At 35.9% G+C, this 15,000-nt stretch overlaps 2 protein-coding genes and 1 long non-coding RNA gene across 3 annotated transcripts in view; 2 read left to right on the top strand and 1 right to left on the bottom strand.

The window, feature by feature from the left end:
* The window catches only part of scarb2c (scavenger receptor class B, member 2c), a 28,269-nt gene extending 21,867 nt beyond the window's left edge, over positions 1 to 6,402 (top strand). Inside the window, exons 11-12 of the mRNA XM_051680961.1 lie at positions 2,863 to 3,015; positions 4,933 to 6,402. Coding sequence (XP_051536921.1) covers positions 2,863 to 3,015; positions 4,933 to 4,971 — 192 coding nt within the window. The 3' untranslated portion in view covers positions 4,972 to 6,402. The remainder of the gene's footprint in view (positions 1 to 2,862; positions 3,016 to 4,932) is intronic.
* Positions 1 to 8,838, top strand: part of LOC127430884 (uncharacterized) — a 134,127-nt gene extending 125,289 nt beyond the window's left edge. Inside the window, exon 2 of the long non-coding RNA XR_007895508.1 lies at positions 7,816 to 8,838. This is a non-coding gene — a long non-coding RNA (uncharacterized LOC127430884). The remainder of the gene's footprint in view (positions 1 to 7,815) is intronic.
* Positions 8,839 to 8,884: 46 nt separating this feature from the next.
* LOC127430878 (liver-expressed antimicrobial peptide 2-like) lies at positions 8,885 to 13,948 on the bottom strand. The gene is made up of 3 exons (XM_051681020.1): positions 13,766 to 13,948; positions 11,635 to 11,777; positions 8,885 to 9,301 (listed from the first exon to the last, which is right to left on the bottom strand). The coding sequence occupies exons 1-3, from the start codon at positions 13,931 to 13,933 to the stop codon at positions 9,259 to 9,261; spliced, it is 354 nt and encodes a 117-aa protein (XP_051536980.1). The 5' UTR covers positions 13,934 to 13,948; the 3' UTR covers positions 8,885 to 9,258.
* Between the last annotated feature and the right edge of the window lie 1,052 nt (positions 13,949 to 15,000).

Here is a 15,000-nt window from a genome sequence, read left to right on the forward strand (position 1 = left end):
TACTGTTTTTTTTATTATTATTATTTCATTGTGCATTTAATTATTTAAAATGTTTATGTAATTATTTAATTTTGAGTTATTTGGCCCTCCATAGATTTTTCATTGACTGATGGATGCGTCTATATTTTAATCGTCTATATCTATTTTTTATTTTTATTTAATTTGGATTTGCATACACAACTGACCAGTAAAATGTTACATTTTTTGTATCAATAATGATATTGTTACTAGTGCAAATATTAATTCCTGTTATCAACAATTGCAACTAGTGACAATGCACATTTTTGATTCTGGTAATGCATTACATCATGTCAGATTTGGTATTTCCGATATCTGAAAATGGTGTGCTGAGTGACTCCAGTCAGGTCTCCTAAGCAACCAAATTGGCCCGGTTGCTAGGGAGGGTAGAGTCACATGGGGTAACCTCCTCGTGGTTGTGATTAGTGGTTCTCGCTCTCAGTGGGGCGCGTGGTAAGTTGTGTGTGGATCGTGGAGAGTAGCATGAGCCTCCACATGCTGTGAGTCTCCGCGGTGTCATGCACAACGAGTCACGTGATAAGATGCGCAGATTCTGGGCAACTGAGACTTGTCCTCCACCACCCGGATTGAGGTGAGTAACCGCACCACCACGAGGACCTACTAAGTAGTGGGAATTGGGCATTCCAAATTGGGAGAAAAGGGGATAATAAATAAATAAACATATGGGCTTGACTCCAGCCAGGTCTCCTAAGCAACCAAATTGGCCCGGTTGCTAGGGAGGGTAGAGTCACATGGGGTAAACTCCTCATGGTCGCTATAATGTGGTTCTCGCTCTCAGTGGGGTGCGTGGTGAGTTGTGCGTGGATGCCGCGGAGAATAGCGTGAAGCCTCCACATGCGCTACGTCTCCGTGGTAACGCACTCAACAAGTCACGTGATAAGATGCACGGATTGACAGTCTCAGACGCGGAGGCAACTGAGATTCATCCTCCGCCACCCGGATTGAGGCGAGTCACTACACCACCACAAGGACTTAGAGCGCATTGGGAATTGGGCATTCCAAATTGGAGAGAAAATAAAAAAATAAAAAATAAAATAAACATATGGGCTGACAACCGAAAGCTTGAAGTAGCAGAACTGTTTATTGTACAAAAATGTCCTTAAAATCAAAAATTTACATTTATTACAATGCAATAGGTGAAAACATAGGAATGCATATAAGAACAGGCTGAAATCTGTAAAATCATAAACAACAGCAGAAATGAGATTTCCCAGCACAACACTGTTACTGTATTAGTATTACAAGTTACAAATATTGTTGCCAAATATTGTTAAAAAAAAAAATTGTAGTTTGGCTGGATGCACGGCCTTTTGATTTCAACAACAAAAGAAATCGGAAATGTTTTCTCCGTCATTTTAAAAATTCTGCACAATTATATGGTAAGTAGTATTTTTTATTTTAGTTTATATTTCTACATTTAGCATTGTTTTTCCCTGCTGTCTGTGACCCTATCAGAACAGACCTGAGACCCATTTTAGTGTGCTCATCGTGGACGTCAGGGTTGTGCAAAATTCAGAATTTCAGAATGAACTCCTATCATTTCATGAGTTGACTTTGAATGGGAATGATAGAAAGTGGAATTTACTGAATTGCAATTCAAAGAAATTCAACACAGTCACACGACACAATTTCATTAGTCCAAGACACATTTTGTGACCAAATAATTACGTTATTATTTTTTACTTATAGACAAAACATTTATCTCTAAATAAATACATTAATTAATTACAAATAAAAGTAACATAGCCATCAAAAGATTTTGTTTTTGCTCTGCAGCACCAGAAATGATCCACCACATCGTTTCCAGAAAACAAATTCAAAATAGTGAAATAAATGAAATAGTTGCATTTTAAACATTATCACGTTTTATTATATTTATTATTCATTATTAATACTGTAAAAAGTGATATGTTTGTAGAACTTAAAAAAATTAAGTTTCCATTGCTTTTTTATTAAATTTAATTCATCTACTTTTTTAATTTTAAGTAAATTAACTGAACTTATCTAATAACATATTAGCTATACATATTACATATTAGTTTTACATATTTTACAAATGCATAATTAAATTGAGGTACTTTAAGAAGCTTTCTTAAACTCCGTCAACTTACGCTAGTCCTATTAAAATTACTTCCTTTATTTGCATTGTTTTAAACTGTTAAATAAAACCATGCAAATGGCCAAACAATGCAACCATATTAGTCATGCCCCAGTGCATGCTGGGAAGTGGGTAAATGGGAACACACATAAACATTTTGTGTAGGCCAATTTAAACTCAAATAAATGCATTAATCCAACTCGCTGCTGTGCGTTCCTGAAAGTTGCCATGCCCAAAAAAAAACAAACCCTTTCAATGTTTTTCAGCATTGTTTACTTGATATAAGAACCTGTTTTTTTTTTACAGCGTAATGTTTCTGCAAACAACCTATTTGTTTTGCATATGATAATACTAAAAAATTTATTATTAAAAAATACACTTAAAAACAGTCATTTGAATTTATTTCCATTTTAGTTCTACTTCCTTAAATTCACATTGCAATTCTACATCCTATTTGCCACCTCTATTCAATTCAATTCTGAATGCTGCACAACCCTAGTGGACATCCCGGACATGTTCATGCATCAAGTGCACAATTTTGCACAGAACTTCTGGATAGAGGCCCCGAGACGACAGACGCTGACTTTGAGTTTTATTGAGTTCAACAAATCAAACAGGATGTATGTAAGAACAAAGGAAGAAAGCAGGAAATACGAAAGTGTTTCCTTCTGTGACACATTTATCATCTCCTCTTATCGTCTAAAAGCTCTCATCGTGTTTTTCAGAGTGTCGTTATCGATGAAGAATCTGCCAAGAATCTGCAAGCAGTCGTTACCATGGCGAATGTGGTCATCAACATCCCCTTCATCGTGATTGCCGTAGGCATCTTACTGGGCGTGGCCTTTATAGTGCTCATGTGCCGACAGCAAGTGCCAGAGGTGAGGCTTCACCACAGCTTTAATCAATCTGTGATGTCAATTCCTTTCCGTCACAATGCTGTTAACCAATGGAAATGTCATAAACAGATTGGATTAGGGCTCTGTTTCAAAACTTAGTGAGCTGCCTTGTCCCTTCTTAGGCAGCATCATTACTGAAATGGAACCTCATTCAACCATCACACAAATATTGCTTCTCACATGAAGCAATTAAGAAACTCGACCTGGGGGTCTGGGTAGTTCAGCGAGTATTGATGCTGACTATCACCCCTGGAGTCACGAGTTCGAATCCAGGGTGTGCTGAGTGACTCCAGTCAGGTTTCCTAAGCAACCAAATTGGCCTGGTTGCTAGGGAGGGTAGAGTCACATGGGGTAACCTCCTCGTGGTCACTATAATGTGGTTCGTTCTCGGTGGGACATGTGGTGAGTTGTGCGTGGATGCCGCGGAGAATAGCGTGAAGCCTCCACACGTGCTATGTCTCCGCGGTAACGCACTCAACAAGTCACGTGATAAGATGCACGGATTAACGGTATCAGACGCGGAGGTTCTGAGATTCGTCCTCCGCCACCCGGATTGAGGCGAGTCACTACGCCACCACGAGGACTTAGAGCGCATTGGGAATTGGGGAGAAAAAGGGAGAAAATCTAAAATAAATATATAAATGAATGTGTTAATCCGGCCACTCGTACGCTGAAAACATGTTATTATGGGCTTCACGTGTGCTCTGTGTGTGTGTGTGTGTGTGTGTATGTGTGTAGTAGATAACAGTGAGCAAAGCACTCTGAAGTGTGCAGCACATACAGACTACATATTTATTTTAAAGAAATCACAGGCTTTTTGGATTTAATGATTCCCTTATCTGGAGGTGTGAAACTACCACAATAAAAGCTTGATTTAAATGAACAAAAAGATCATGTTTAATGCAATTAAATAAAAATAGTAATAATAATAATAATAATAATAATAATAATAATGCATTAAAGCAATATCTCACTTCTGTGATGTTCTGTTGTGCAGCACTTCATTTGACATAATGCAATGTTATGTAAAAAATTTAATGTAATTATTTAATTAATGTGATTAGGGGGCCTGGGTAGCTCAGTGGTACGCTGGCTACCACCCCTGGAGTTCGCTAGCTCGCTGGTTTGAATCCCAGGGCATGCTGAGTGACTCCAGCCAGGTCTCCTAAGCAACCAAATTGGCCCGGTTGCTAGGAAGGTTAGAGTCACATGGGGTAAACTCCTCGTGGTCGCTATAATGTGGTTCCTGGGTGGGGCGCGTGGTGAGTTGTGTGTGGATGCCGCGGAGAATAGCGTGAAGCCTCCACACGTGCTACGTCTCCACGGTAACGCGCTCAACAAGTCACGTGATAAGATGTGCGGGTTGACGGTCTCAGACGCGGAGGCAACTGAGATTCGTCCTCCGCCACCCGGATTGAGGCGAGTCACTACGCCACCACGAGGACTTAGAGCACATTGGGAATTGGGCATTCCAAATTGGGAGAAAAAGGGAAAAAAATTAATGTGATTAAAGTTTTACCAAATTAATTTGATTAGACACCATTTTGACGATTAAATTAAAAAATTTTACACCATGTGGCACATTCTGGAAAGTCGTGATGTGAAAAGAGTGGGAACCCTGCAATTGTGTTAGTGCATCGTGAATATCTTGCAAAAAAATGTTCATTATTATATATAATATTTATATTTTCATCAACATTATTTTTGAATTAAAACCATCATGATGCATGACATTTTCATCAGTCATTTCACTGATGAGATTAACATTGCATTAGTGTCAGGAGCGCACCTATGATACCTTAAAATGCTAGCTCATTAGATTTTGGAGATGTTTTGCAACTGATGTCTTTGTACGCTTTGAACGTTAGAAGTAATCGATTGTTTGTTTCCATTTCTTAGAGTTCTGCAGCAGAACGGCAGCCCCTGCTTGTGTCGTAATCTCACAGGATGTACAGCAGAATATCACGATGAACTAACATTCGTTTAGACGTTGAGGTAGATCGCTTTTTCACAGCAAGAGTCACTGGCATCGATGCATGCAGCAGACAACTCAAAGTGCAAAGTTTGTCTTTAAAATGTAATCAAAACGTAGAGTAATAAAACATGTATCATACTAATAAGACACTAATGGGGTGAAAGCATGTGTGATGTAATAAATATTACACATCACTGGGTGGAACTGTGACAACAACTCTATAAAGATACTTACACAATTCTTCAATGATGACGCCAAGAGCTCGTATGCCACATAAACTGACAGCGGTTGGAAAAAATGATAGTTTCAGCATTTCAGCACTAATGTACATTTTAGTCTGCTTCATATGAGTGCGACTTTACTGCCTATTTTAAAGAGAATTATGTGCCACATCGTCAAGTTTTTTTAAATCACTAACACTGACCAAAGTGTCGCTATTGTTGGTTTGGTGCCATGATGTATTTACACTGAAAAGAAGGTTGTTTTTGTGTTCTCTTTTGCCAGATAAGAGTTGTTTTTTCTTTGGTGTAAACTAAGATTTAAAGATTTGTGGTGCATCTACTCTACAGAGTGTATCAGTAATGTTTTATGACACTTTATTATGTGTTTGTGACATTTCAGTGAAAGAAGTTAAAGCCATAACCACTGATCCCTCTGGCAAAACGTTATATAAACTCTTAAATGTCTGTATTGAAAAAACTAAATGTGTAATAAATCTCTGTGCATAATACAGAGGTTCTTAATATTTATCCCATGCAGTATTACATTAGCATTATGTTAAACTGATGCAGTTTACAACATCTCAACATATTCTGTCTTTTCATTGACATGCACTGATTGATGGATCGGATGGATCGTTATTGGATGGTTCTTCAACTTCAAAGACCATTTAGAATACACACAATTAAAATAATAATAATATTAGTTCAGTATTATATATTATTAATAATATTAATCAATAATATTTGTATACTTTTTATTGCAGAATTTGGCAAAATTACAGCTTGATTGGACGGACACTTTTCTCCACTTGGTAAAAACGTACACTAACTTTAAAAAAAAAAAAAAAAAAAAAAAAAAATTATTAGGTTACAAAATTGTTTGGTGTTGTGGAAATGATCGTAATTTTGAAAAATGAATAGAAATGATTTTCACACAATAATTAATGATATTGTTTGTTTACTTCACCCTTTGTTTAGATGATCATAGTTTTAAACATGTAATAATTAGATTTTTTTTATTTTTAGTTATTATTGAAATTCTGGGTCTGGTTAAAACAGTCAAACCTATACATAAAAGACATTTGAAAAGTACCAAACATAAATGATCCGTTTTATTGAGACCTTCATATAAAGTTGAAATCTGTTTGTTTTAATAAAAAGAAACCCCTTGGACATGAAGTTGCAAGAAGTGCCTTATTATTTGATACTTGCTTTTATTTAAATGACTCTCTTTTCCAGCATGCACTCAATAAAAATGTTTTAAGATTTACACATTTCAATTTTAAGTAATTGAATCTTAAAAAGTAATCTTAAAAAAATAAAGTAAAAATAATATATATATATATATATATATATATATATATATATATATAATTAAAATAAAATAATAAAACGTATATATATATATATATTATATTAAAATAAAACATTATATATATATATATTAATTAAAATAAAATAATAAAACATATATTAAAATAAAACATTATATATATATATATATGTTTTATTATTTTAATTTTGTTCAATGAGGAATACTTAACACAAAACTGAAAATTATGTCATCATTTACTGTTTTAACAGTATGTATTTTGTAGAGGTCGGCAGATAGTGGATTTTGCTGATAACGAGAACTGAGGTGGTGGAAAAGGCTGATAACTGATTCGTCTATTTAGAGAACGTTAAAAAAAAGTCTTATTCTTTCCTTACTATGACAGGCAAAGACACAGATGCTACAAGAGTCCAAAATGAATAAAATCACATGTGCAGTTAATTGTTCAATTAAAATCCCAATAATAACCGGAAGAAGAAAAAAATGGAGATTTGGTGCATAATGAGGGACTTTTAACAAGCCCGAGTAAGAGTGACTCTTATTTTGAAGTGATGAAGACACGGCACCGTTACAATACTCTATATTAAAGCATTTACAAAGTTGAGCTTTTCAAAGCCTATATATTCCCCAGATGAATGGGTTTTGTGTATATACAGTATATTTCACCAGATAAGGTTTAATGAAAAATAAGGTTTATTATTATACACAAGATATGAAGTTGGAGACACGATAAAAAAACTTAAAAAAACTATCGCAACTATCGGCCCACGATTTTAGCAGATAACCGATAGTTCCAAAAAGCAACTATTGGCACTGATTAATCGGTTAAACTGATATATTGGTTTACCTCTAGTACTTTGTCCGTGGAACACAAAATGAGATATTTAGCAGAATGCTCACGCTGCTCTTTTCCATATAATAAAAGTGAATCAGGACGGATGCTGTTGAGCTCTAAAAATCACTAGAAAAGCGTGTCATGTGACTTGTGTGCTATATTCCAAGTCTTCTGAAGTCATATGTGTGTCCTTGTGTGAGGAACTGAATAAAATGTAAATAATCTTGCCTATTGCTGCAGCTTTCGTGTCTCATTTGCGTTCAACTTCTAAATAAATAGACTTACATTTCTGTTTTTTCCTCACGCAAAACTATTTAATGACTACGGGGGGCCTGGGTAGCTCAGCGAGTATTGATGCTGACTATCACCCCTGTTTTCGCGAGTTCGAATCCAGGGCATGCTGAGTGACTCCAGCCAGGTCTCCTAAGCAACCAAATTGGCCCGGTTGCTAGGGAGGGTAGAGTCACATGGGGTAACCTCCTCGTGGTCGCTATAATGTGGATCTCGCTCTCGGTGTGGCGCGTGGCGAGTTGAGCGTGGATCACGGAGAATAGCGTGAAGCCTCCACACGCACTACGTCTCCGTGGTAACGCACTCAACAAGTCACGTGATAAGATGTGCGGATTGACGGTCTCAGACACGGAGGCGACTGAGATTCGTCCTCCGCCACCCGGATTGAGGCGATTCACTACACCACCACGAGGACTTAGAACAAATTGGGAATTTTCCGTTCCAAATTGGGGAGAAAAAATGACTTCAGAATACTTGGAATATAGCGCTTGGACTATTTTAAAGATACTTCTGTGGTGTTTTTATAGTTAGTTTTGGAGCTTAACAGCCACGATGACTGTCGTTGAATGGAAAAGAGCAGCGTTAACATTTTTCTAATCAGAAGAAAGTGAGTCAAACAGGTTTGGAACAACATGAGGGTGAGTAAATGATGATAGAAATTTTCGTTTTTGTTGTTCCTGTACGCCGCTGTCTGCTTTCATGTTAGCTGGTAGTTTATAGCTGGTTTGAATCTTGATTGTAGAGCTCAAATCCTAGATGGAGGATTGTTGTGTTTATGAGGTTTGAAAAGGGAAGAATTGAGAGTCTCAAGTTGTGTCGTTTTCATGAAGTATTGCAACAGATTTCAGTTTGGTTTCACTTCATCTTTACATTAAAACAGCTGCTGTGAAGAACCTTCCTTCATTTCATGTGAGCTTGTGTGGAAATATGTATTAAACCAATGATTGTGAAAAATAACGGATGTATGAGGAAAGACCCAGTTTTGATGTTCACTGTAAACAATTTACAATGTTTGTTAATGATTGATTCATATTTTTCTTTTCCATTTATTTCATCATATGAGCAACTGACTTTCTCTTTCCTTAAAAAAATATTGCACTATCAATGTAACAAAATAATGTGAAAAACAATAAAAGAATTTGAACAAGAAGAGTATGTTGCACCATCTAATATTTACAAAATAAATAAAGTACAGCTGATAATGAAATCAATTTAATACAGATTAATTTGCCATTTATGTTTGTATTTTATCACATCAAACATCTCAGTGAATTTAAACCAGAAACTATGGATGCAAAGTTCATATTTTTCACTTCTGAGCAACTTGTGTTAATGGTAGTCATTGAAAATGATAAAACTGGAGTTTTTGTAGACATGTTCCTGAGAAATCAGATGGTCTATGTGACACATTTCATCCCACAATCAATAGGGCGAATTTTTTTTATGTGTGATGAAATATCACCACCAGGGCATTTCTTCTTGTAGGTTGTAAAGTCTTCATGATGTTTGTCAGATGTGTGAAGGTCCAGATGTTTGAGAGAGAATTGTAGCCGTTTTCCAGAACGGCGTCTCAGTCGTAAGCGTGTTGGTTCTTGAAGGAGCACGTATGTTTCCTGAAAGAGAAGATGAGTTTAAAGGTTAAAAACTCTGTAAATCATAAAATGAAACAAAGTGAAAATTTCGGACATTTCCTGATAGCGATTGAGCATTTCATCGTAGCTTGATGACTTTGAAATTGCTGATTCGCGGTGCGGCTTGTGTTTTCGGTGATAAACTCTTATCAGAGCTGTCAAGTCATTCTGAGTTCAGTGATTAGGGTCATATATTGCATTTCTTTTTCTGATGATATCATATCAATACTTTAGATCCTTGTATAAGTTTCAGTCGTGATCCTAATGCAATATTGTAACACATCACGATATATTGAAACATAACATGGATCGTTCCTGTAATGCAGCACATTTACATGTCCCCATCATATTTCTCTTGATACATTAGACGAAATAGTAACACTTTACAATAAGGTTCCATTTGTTAACAGTAGTTAATGCATTAGGTATCATGAACTAATTGAACAATATAATACCACAGCATTTTTTTAAAATCTAATAAGTTTTTAAAAATGCAACTGCTCATCGTTAGTTCATAATGCATTAACTAGTTAACAAATACAACTTTTAAAAAAAATTACAAAGTTGAAATTAGCTGTAAATGTATTGTTTAATGTTAGTTCATGTTAACTAATGTTACCAATAAAATATAAAATTCATATTTATTTATTTTTAAGGTTTGAAGTTAGTTTTCTCGTATCAAATAAAGTCCTCAATTTCACTTTCCATCCTGTTGTTGTTTTGTAATATCCCTTTAACTGACAAAAGCTGACATCATCCTTCAGGAAGTGTTACCATTTTTGGAGGGAAAACACTGAACGACTGTAAAAAAAAAAAAAAATATCAGAATTAGCCAGTGGCGTAGCCAAGGATGGGCCAGGCCCACCCAAATTAGACCCAGGCCCACCCAGAGTGTTAGGGTATGTTCACACTTGGCAGGTTTGGTTCAATTAAAACTAACTCTAGTGCGATTGCTCTGGTAGTGCGGTTCATTTGAACAAGTGTGAACGCTGCCATCTGAACCTTGGTGCGTACCAAACAAGCAGACCGAGACCACCTGAATAGTGGGTCTCAGCTCGCTTCCAAATGAACTCTGGTGCGGTTCGACTGATATATGAATGGAGCATGGAACAAAAGACGTCTAAACGGACTAATAACAGGAAGTAATTTGCCTAATACTGACCTCAAGCATACCTGGTTCTTCTCATCATAGGAGCTATGTTGCCCATTACAGTTCGGTACAGGCGTCGGAACCGCCATAAGCCGTCCTTGCAGCATATCTTCATATGTGTGTGCAACGGAGGAATTCCTGCCGCTGTTTTGACTCCTTTACACATTTTATTAGCTCTTCGTTTGTTCTCAGCTGGTAAAAATACCACCATATATACATACGTATATATATCTAACGAGCACATTTCGCCCAGCAGCCAGCATTGTTCTGGATGTTCGGCAAGTTCCATCGCAAAATATACGTTATAAAAGCTGTCCAGTCAGGTTGAGACTTTTTCCTGATGCCTTTTGTTTTGTATCTTTAGGTTCGGTGTTAAAAATGCCAGTGTGAACGCTAAGCGAACCAGGACTAAATGTATCATTTTCTTTTTTGGTCCGGACCAAGAGAACCAAGAGAACCGAACTACAAGTGTGAACACACCCTTAGAGATTATTCTCTGACTTCAAATATATATTTATAAAATAGTTTAAAAATGCACAGATTTTGATTTCTGAAAGTGTGAAAGAACTGTTTGAATGTGCCGCCTCTGTTGTTTAGGAAAATTTGGTAAGAAAAAGATTTCCATTTTTTTGAGGCCCACCCAAAAGTCATTTCCTGGCTACGCCCTTGGTATTAGCAATGGATTTGATGAATTCTGGGATGTTTTGTGCTATTAGTCCATCACCATCATCCACACTAATCCATTTAAATTTGAAACCTCAGTTTTCAGGATGCTTGCGTCATTGGTCTCCAAAGTATTCATAATGGAGCACTTTTAGTCTCTGTTTTATATGGGGGAATTCACTGTTCCACTGTGGATGAGAGGTGTAAATGTATCAAAACAGATTCGTGTGGACGTGGTCTAAAGCATTACATCCTGTTTGATAAGATTACACTAATTGTGATTTTAACATTTAAAATGATCAGTTTACACCTTACCCACTTTAACTCTTTATTTCCATCCTTTATTTCCTATATTATCATGCCTTTATAAAAATAGCAACAACATCATCCTTATGGAATCATTTAGTTTAAATGCCTGAACTTGACCAGTCACGTTTCTGAGAGTCATGAACAGGAATAAACCACGTGTGTGTCGTATTATGAGGTTGCAGGGGCTGTTCACCTGCAGTAGTTGGTTCCGCACTCAAAGTGATCTCTACATCCAGAACCCACAGGTTTCAGAGTGTTCCATCGCCATAGTAACGAGCGCTTGGCACGATGGATCAGCCCGGTTGCCCAGTCACTATCTACTGGTGCAGACTGGACCTAAAGACAGAGTTTAGAGAAATATCCTGATTTTAGTGAAAAGTGGAGATGTTTAAAATAAACCACAGGACCAGAACAGAGGTTGCATCAGATAAAAGCATTGGATGGACAAAATTAGACCCATGATCATCTAAATTTAGAAAAACCTGAAACATTTGCTCTATCAATAACTTTTTGCAACCACAGATAAAGATTTAAAAGTTTCAAATCTTCTTCTTTGCATGTTGATTTGTGCTTTTACATGCATTTACAAACTAAAGCACTGAGAAAAATGCTTAAACAATCAGTTATGCTGTTTTGTATCTCACCGGCCAAAACTCAATTCGTACATTTACATTTATTCATTTGGCAGACGCTTTTATTCAAAGCAACTTGCAGATTATGATACGTTACTGTGGCATCTAGTGCTGCAACTAACAAATACAGATCAACCAATATTGTGTTTTTTACAACCAATAAATACCAATGCTGATTATATTTATATATGTTCCGATAACCGATATACTGAACAGATTTTAATTATTACCCTGTTTCCTGTAGAATAATTAAAATTTTACAGAACCGATAACTCATTAAGTAGAAAAGTCTGATCGGAAAAAAAAATATCGGTAAATATCGGTAAATTTAAAAGTTGGACAAACCGATTATTGGCTCATCTCTACTAACAATTGTTACGTTAGTTAAGGTTATTAGCTGCTAAGCTGATCAACTATTGATTAGTTCAGTAGATTTTTAATTATTGTCTTATTTCTTGCACAATCATTTAAATATTACAGAACCGATACCTGACTAGTAAAAAAAATATCGGTAAAAAAAAAAAAAAGTTAATCAATTATTATGCTGATTATTTATTTATTTATTATTTATCTGTTGATAGCCCTGTTGTAAAGACTTCTTTAAACGAGCCTATAATGGTTGGCTGATGGTTTAACTGGTTCCCTGGCCGGAAATTGATTTTTACGACCAATACCAATGCAGATTAATTTTATAAGTGTCCGATAACTGATATATACTGAACAGATTTTAATTATTGTCTTATTTCTTGCACAACAATTAAAATGTTACAAAACCGATAATGATGATTAAGAAGAAAAGTGTCTGTAAGACAATATCGGTAAATATCGGTAAAAAATATTGGTCAAACCGATTATTGGCTCATCTCTACTAACAGCTATTAAGAAAGTTAAGTTGAGTAGCTGCTAAGCTGATCAACTATTGATTGAGTACTTTATTATTAATTATGTTGATTATTTATTTATTTATGATTTATCTGTTGAAAGCCCTGTTGTAAAGACATATTTAAACCAGCTTATAATAGTTTGGGTGCCTTGTTAGCTGATGTAAGATGGTTTAACTGGTTTCCCAGCCTGGCAAACTGGTTTGCAGCTTGTCTAGATGGTCAGCCAGCAGTTCTCCCAGCTTCATATTGTTTTTTTATTACCAATACGAATGCCGATTATTTTTATAAGTGTAAGATTACCGATATATTGAACAGATTTGTAATTATTGTCTTATTTATTGCACAATAATTTAAATATTTCAGAACCGATAACTGATTAAGTAGAAAAGTGTGATTGGTAAAAAAATATATATCGGTTAATATCGGTTAAAAACATTTGGTCAAACCGATTATTCGCCCATTTCAACTAATAGTTATTAAAGTAGTTTGTTTCAGTAGCTGATACAGTACATTGATCAACTAGTGATTACTTGAGTAGTTAAGAATCAATGAATCTGTTATTTATTTATTTATGATTTATTTGTAAACATTTAAACCAGCCTGTGGTGGTTTGCTGGTCTTAGCTGGTTTAAATTGGTTTAACTCGTTTCCCAGCCAGGCCAAACTAGTTTGCAACTGGTCTATACCATCAAATTAGATCAGCTTTACTGGTACAAACCAGTTTTCTGGCAGCAACCTTAAGCTGTTTTTCTTTTTTAAGCAAAGTCATTGACTTCCTTTCAAAAGCATTATAATTAAAATGATATACCTGTATGGCAAACAGTAGAGACACCAGCAGGGTCAAGACAATCAGCCTGTGGTTGGTTGTAAGCATGTTGGCGAGGGTTTCAGAGCGTCTCGCAGTGGGAGAGTCGATGAGGTGGACGCTGTTTATATTTGAACTGATTATCAGGTGATAAAGAGGATCATAGGTCATCGATCAACAGAGACGGTGTGAAAGCCGTCTCTATTGATCAAACCGACCACAGATTAGAACTCATATCAGAGCAGAGAACATGTTTGAGAACAGAGAAAGACACAGAAGACTGGACGTGTGAGAATTACAGAAACAGCACTGATGCATGCACTGGGTGTGTAATTGGAATTTTTGCCCATTTGCTGTTTATCACACTGCGGTCGTCCCGATTTAATCCCGTTTACCTTTCACACTTGATCAAAGTCCAGATACAGTCTGATCCTCTCACTGGACGTACTCCAAAACACCAAGCAAATTTCTGTTTAAAAGTTCCCTAAGAATCCCTAGTTATAAAACATCAATAACAGGGAAATATAAAGCATTATTATACATCAGAGATGTACAGAAGCCACTTTCAAACACAGATGCAATCTGCAGAATCTACACAGAATGTCTATGCACAGAATGTGCGGGCACTTTCATGTTCCAGGGGTTGATTTGTATTAAAAATGAGCAGATATGAACTTTTTTGTTATAAGGTCTTAGTAAAACTGACTTTGAAACTTTTTACCAGGCCTTCGTCATTTATTGTTGTTACTTTCCAAATGTCTTTCAAGTATAGATTTGACTGTTTTACCAAATACTTTCACCTCTAATTAAGTTTTCTTAAAAGTTAGTGTACTTGTTATCCAAGTGTGCAAAAGTGTGAGTGACGAGCACGCTTGAGATGAAATATGAGACAAAACAAAGAAAAATCAAGGGAAATATCACTTTTTATTGGCCGTCATTTCCAGTCAAGCTGTTATTATTATGCAAAACAATGTGGAAATCTGATTTAATTGTGTGTATTTATGATGCATAAAATGTAAGCTATGAAATTAGTCTTCAATCATTTTATCTGAAAACCGTTAAAAATGTCATTTCCATCAGCGTCATTTCCAGCACAGAATTCTAGTAAACACAAAACAGAATTAGAGATGTGCTGGAAATGAATTTTCATGACTTGAATGACATAAATCTCCTGTGATGCATGAACACACACTTTTGTTACAAAATTTGTTAGTAAACAAATTAAAAGATTGAGAGTG

Source organism: Myxocyprinus asiaticus, chromosome 40, assembly GCF_019703515.2.
Source record: "Myxocyprinus asiaticus isolate MX2 ecotype Aquarium Trade chromosome 40, UBuf_Myxa_2, whole genome shotgun sequence".
NCBI lineage: Eukaryota > Metazoa > Chordata > Actinopteri > Cypriniformes > Catostomidae > Myxocyprinus > Myxocyprinus asiaticus.

Excerpts from the sequence above, each read along its gene's own strand:
- LOC127430878 (XM_051681020.1), bottom strand. The coding sequence starts at position 13,933 with ATGACCTATGATCCTCTTTATCACCTGATAATCAGTTCAAATATAAAC. Across the intron at positions 11,778-13,765 it reads CTCTACTGTTTGCCATACAG|GTCCAGTCTGCACCAGTAGA; the intron begins GTATATCATTTT and ends CTCTGTCTTTAG. Across the intron at positions 9,302-11,634 it reads TGCGGAACCAACTACTGCAG|GAAACATACGTGCTCCTTCA; the intron begins GTGAACAGCCCC and ends CTTCTCTTTCAG.